This window comes from Lissotriton vulgaris, chromosome 8 (genome assembly GCF_964263255.1).
Source record: "Lissotriton vulgaris chromosome 8, aLisVul1.2, whole genome shotgun sequence".
In the NCBI taxonomy this organism is placed as follows: domain Eukaryota; kingdom Metazoa; phylum Chordata; class Amphibia; order Caudata; family Salamandridae; genus Lissotriton; species Lissotriton vulgaris.
In genome coordinates, this window is record NC_141696.1 from 329,158,819 (window position 1) to 329,164,066 (window position 5,248).

General features: G+C 41.7%; 1 protein-coding gene across 1 annotated transcript; it reads right to left on the reverse strand.

Annotated features, from left to right (window-relative positions):
- Nucleotides 1-3,901: 3,901 nt before the first annotated feature.
- On the reverse strand, nucleotides 3,902-4,291 carry DPT (dermatopontin). The gene has a single exon (XM_086933269.1). It carries the CDS (start codon nucleotides 4,199-4,201, stop codon nucleotides 3,902-3,904), a length of 300 nt encoding a protein of 99 aa, XP_086789395.1. The 5' UTR covers nucleotides 4,202-4,291.
- Between the last annotated feature and the right edge of the window lie 957 nt (nucleotides 4,292-5,248).

Consider the following 5,248-nt stretch of genomic DNA (forward strand, 5'->3'; position numbering starts at 1 on the left):
GGGTTCAGGGTCAGTTTTCAGTTTTTGGGTAAAGGGGTATTTTTTGAGTTCAGGGTCAGTTTTCAGTTCTTTGGTAAAGGGGTATTTTTAGGGTTCAGGGTCAGTTTTCAGTTTTTGGGTAAAGGGGTATTTTTAGGGTTCAGGGTCAGTTTTCAGTTTTTGGGTAAATGGGTATTTTTTGGGTTCAGGGTCAGTTTTCAGTTCTTTGGTAAAGGGGTATTTTTAGGGTTCAGGGTCAGTTTTCAGTTTATGGGTAAAGGGGTATTTTTAGGGTTCAGGGTCAGTTTTCAGTTTTTGGGTAAAGGGGTATTTTTTGAGTTCAGGGTCAGTTTTCAGTTCTTTGGTAAAGGGGTATTTTTAGGGTTCAGGGTCAGTTTTCAGTTTTGGGGTAAAGGGGTATTTTTAGGGTTCAGGGTCAGTTTTCAGTTCTTTGGTAAAGGGGTATTTTTAGGGTTCAGGGTCAGTTTTCAGTTTATGGGTAAAGGGGTATTTTTAGGGTTCAGGGTCAGTTTTCAGTTTTTGGGTAAAGGGGTATTTTTTGAGTTCAGGGTCAGTTTTCAGTTCTTTGGTAAAGGGGTATTTTTAGGGTTCAGGGTCAGTTTTCAGTTTTTGGGTAAAGGGGTATTTTTAGGGTTCAGGGTCAGTTTTCAGTTTTTGGGTAAATGGGTATTTTTTGGGTTCAGGGTCAGTTTTCAGTTCTTTGGTAAAGGGGTATTTTTAGGGTTCAGGGTCAGTTTTCAGTTCTTTGGTAAAGGGGTATTTTTAGGGTTCAGGGTCAGTTTTCAGTTTATGGGTAAAGGGGTATTTTTAGGGTTCAGGGTCAGTTTTAGGTTTTTGGGTAAAGGGGTATTTTTAGTGTTCAGGGTCAGTTTTCCCTACTGTTGCACCCACTGGAGTGGGAATAGTAATTATTGTTAAGTAATTATATATTATATATTATTTATTATTTTATTTTTTTATTAAATATGTATTATTATTTTTTTTAACAATTATTACATATATTTAAATATGTTTAAGTAATTATTATGTATTATTTACAGTTTTTTTTATGTTATTTTAAATTTTAAAAAAATCGATATATTTAACAACGATATTTTTTACATCGATATTAATTTTTCGATATTTTGGTACTTACCATGTTGTACATAGGGCGTCGATATTTTTGCTATCGATATAATTACGCCGATATTTGTGTAGGTCGAAATTCTGTCTGTCGAAATTCTGTCATAGATCCGTGCTTGACTGCTACTCCTTTGATTTGGACGTGTTCCACTCCGAGGGTAGTTTTTCCGAGCTCCTTCTTCGTGACTTAAATGTTTGGAAATGTTGAAAAGAGCAGGGAATGAAAGGCCTCCAGCAACCAGGAAACCAAAATCTGCCTCAATGATTAACATGTTTTTTTACGGTATTAAAATGTTTTGACAATGTGTTTTTTTCTACAAAGTAACATAGATTACAAATTCATATATGAGATGCTGGTCTGCATATGGTTTTACTCTTTTAGGGTAAACGTATATGATGAAGGCATGATCATAAAACATAAACATAACCATTATATGTTAAGAAGGACCTGTCTTTAATCCTTTATTTTGAAGTCTTCCAACCCAAACAAAACTGGCCTCATCTGTCAATAAACAACAGCACTACCTCTGGTTTCTGGATAGAGTTCGTTCCATAAAAATCAAAAGTTGTGCAGTACGGCTGCACACAAACAAATGTCAAAGGCAATGACTAGCTGACTGTAGAGTATACAGAAATACACTTTATTTTTACAAATGTCATGGCGAAAAGTCATTGGGGGCTAGTCACAAAGGCGTTTTGAATAATGTGACGTTGTACTCCTGTAGTACTCTTTTATGTAGTCTTACATGCCTCTGTGCATTGACCCTAAAACATTTCAAATGGGAATAACATGGGAATATTCCAGGAATATTCATATAAAATTGGGGCCCTCTTCCTACTCATGTGAATAGGGACTTGGGCATGTTGTGGTCCATTCAGAAAGGCATGTGAGAGTACAGAATTTAGCAGTTCATGTGGGAGGGACAGAGGTGAGTACTTGAAAAATAGGGAATACTTCTGGTTAAAGGGGGTAAGAAGGCGTTCCACCTACAAAAGAGCAAGCCCATTGCTGTTCACCAACTGCCCTGCTAAAGTTACTACAGCCAAAAAGGATCCCAAAAGAATAGTAAATCACTCCAGCTCAAAGCTGAAGTAATTCCAGCATCATACATGATCGACCGCTGATACTGCAACACCCTCCCATACCTCCCATCGAAATCAATGGCGGTAGGGACTAAAAATGAAACCCCATAGGAAATAAAGTTCCATTCAATTATTTAAAAGTTAAAAATATACATAATTTTTTATTTAATGTAAAAATATACAAAACATATTTATCATTTACTTATAAAATATTGTTCCTTTTTCAATGTAAATATTAATATGAGATTATATTTTAGTAAACCATAGTTAAATTACTTTTAATTATTTCTATGCACCACTCTTTCAAGAATGGATGACAATGGATACAGACACTTAGCTATGTGAAGCAAATGGTCTCAATGCACTGACTATGGGTGTGTGCTCTGGTTTTCATCTTAGCTTCTGCATTAGAACGTAACCCTCCCCAACCCCTACCACCACTGATCCTTGAGAATTATGTGTAGCCTGGGTGTATTGAACACATTGCACTGGTTCAGTGCCTCAAACAATTAAACACAAAGCATTAAGTTTTGATCTAAAATGGGAGAGAGAATGGGATAACACTGTGGTGGCTGAACTGCACAAAAACTTGGCATTAATTTTTCACAGTGCCTCCTTTTCCTTCGTTACATGAGAACACCATGAAATGCATTCGCCTGAGGTGTGTGCTGCTCAAAAACAAAATACTATAATTTATTGATTTATTTAGAAGTTTCATATAGCGCTGGCCAGTCCCGAGGGTATCGGAGCGCTTTACAACAGAAATTAAGCTGAAATCACATAGGAAAGGCATAGTCCCACATAAATGTTATGAACATATACTGTTATTCCATTTATAGTAAAACCCTAGGCCACCTTTAGGGGACAAAATGCAATTTCCTCTTGGTTCACTTATAGCATCATCATCAGGATAGAGCTGGGGGTATCAATGTTTATAAGTTCATTATTAGAAGCTGTTACTTGTAACAACTACCACTCAATGCGGTGGTGCAATTTAATACACTAAACTAACATCTTTTGAAAAAAATCAGATCATAAAAAAATACACTGTTTTGAATTTTGAGGATTTGTTATCTTATATGTACTGGTCTGGACTCTGAGGCAAGCAACAGCAGACCTCTGACCCCTATCTCCCAAAGCCCTGAATTTCAGCTCTGCTCCTGGAGACAGTGCAGGCGACAGAAACCAATAAATTTGAAGAAAAAAAAATCGTTTGAAATACTCGTTAAAATAATTAGTTGTACATTGTCTATATTTAAAGCACCAAAGGGCTCTATGCAAGAAACGCTGCTGACCATCTCCTAGCAACTTTACCGGCCGCCACCAGCAGTGAAACCAGTCCCCACACTGCCAGCCCACTGGGAAACCGCCCGGTGCCCAGCAGCCCCAGTCCAGACCTCATATAGTCCTGGAGTACATGTTAGTGTCATCTGACTCATGCCCTTGGCGACTCATGCTCCCCCAGCAGCAGTGCTCCCAGAGGTGCTTCTTGGCGCCTTTACCACCCCTTCCATTTACATGGGACTCACTCACCAACACCCCCCTGAGGCAGAGAAACTCCGGGGCTTATTTACAAGACCCTTGCGCCACTTTTTCCCATATTAAAAGTGACGCACCGGCGGCGCAAGGGGTTTGTAAATATGCTCCTCTGTTCTGAAGGAAGAAACACCCCAACGAAGGAAGCAAAGAAAGCGCCTCACCATTCGGTCCCTCCTCGGTTGATGTCCTCCCACCAGCACTCGGTGGGCTCCCCGAGGCCGTGCGGCGTGGGCATGCAGGAGTACTGCCACTGCCGGTCCGACCCCTCCTTCTTGCTGTAGGTGCTCCTGACGGCCACCACCACCTGCCCGTGGGGGCACTGGAAGTTGAAGCCCTGCCTGAACAGGTTGACCCACTGGTCGTCCTGGCTGTAGTCCTGGTGGGAGTAGTAGTAGTAGTCTTGGCCCCAGGCCGCGGCGACCAGCGTCACGAGCAGGCAGAGGTGCGGGAACGTCATGTCGCCTCGTGCTCCGGCGTAGAATGAGCAGCGGTGCGCAGTGCTGGCTTTTTAAAGCGAGCAGCAGGAGCCGACCTCCAGATGTTCAACATCAGCCTCCAAGTGCAGCGGGGCTGTCTCAAAGAACACTCCCCTGAAAGATTGGCCTCTCTGGTGCATATATTTTTAAGGGGGAATGCACACAGCATTTCAGGAACTATGCATATTCACGCTCTTTACATAATGGGTCATTTTGGGGTAAATTTGGCATATAGCGTGTGGCGTCCCAGCACACCTAAAATATGATTTGCTTCGGTTCTTTACTGGCCGCACCTCGACGACGTTTTCAACGATTCTAAATGTTATTTATCAGACTGGCCGTCTTGGCCTGTTAGGAGGGAAACTATTGCTATTTGAAGGGAGAATACTCTAGAAAAATCACAGCTGCTGCTTCCAATAGTTTTCCTCCAGGAGGGTAACAATCCGTTTACAAAAAGCAAACGAGGAAAGCAACCCTTTAAGAAGTTTTACCCGTCTAATCGAGGGTTCTCAAAATAAAATGTTCAAGTACAGAAAACCCGAGAAAAGTGCAAACGAGGAACAGCTGCAGAAATATACTTTTGAAATGTTACAGAACAAATTGTAACACTGCCAAAGATAACGAGCTGTCTGTCGTTTGTAGCGCTCGAGTCGCCGCAGCTTTGCGAGAATGGCTGGGGCGCATATTCTAAGATTTCATTTCACTTCCACCCCCCTGAGCACTTTTCATTTCACTTTCTTCCTCCTGACAGAGCGAGCATCTGTCCCTCCCGGCCAAACCTGATTGGCAATGTGGGAGGGTGATTACAAAACACAGTTCTTATCGTTGACTCTTGGGATTCTCCTGGAGAATTTCTGTCTCTCACGCACGAGGCTAGTAGTTGTCATGATGGCTGGTGTTCTCCAGGTGGGAATGGGGCACAGAAGAGGGGGGGGGGGTCGGAGAAAGGCACCATCTTCTTTTCTCTTGAACCCCTCCCATGGGGATTTTCTGCATAGAGATTCATTTGGCCCATTGGCTCCATGCGT

Coding starts and splice junctions, on each gene's coding strand:
- DPT (XM_086933269.1), bottom strand. CDS start 4,201: ATGACGTTCCCGCACCTCTGCCTGCTCGTGACGCTGGTCGCCGCGGCC.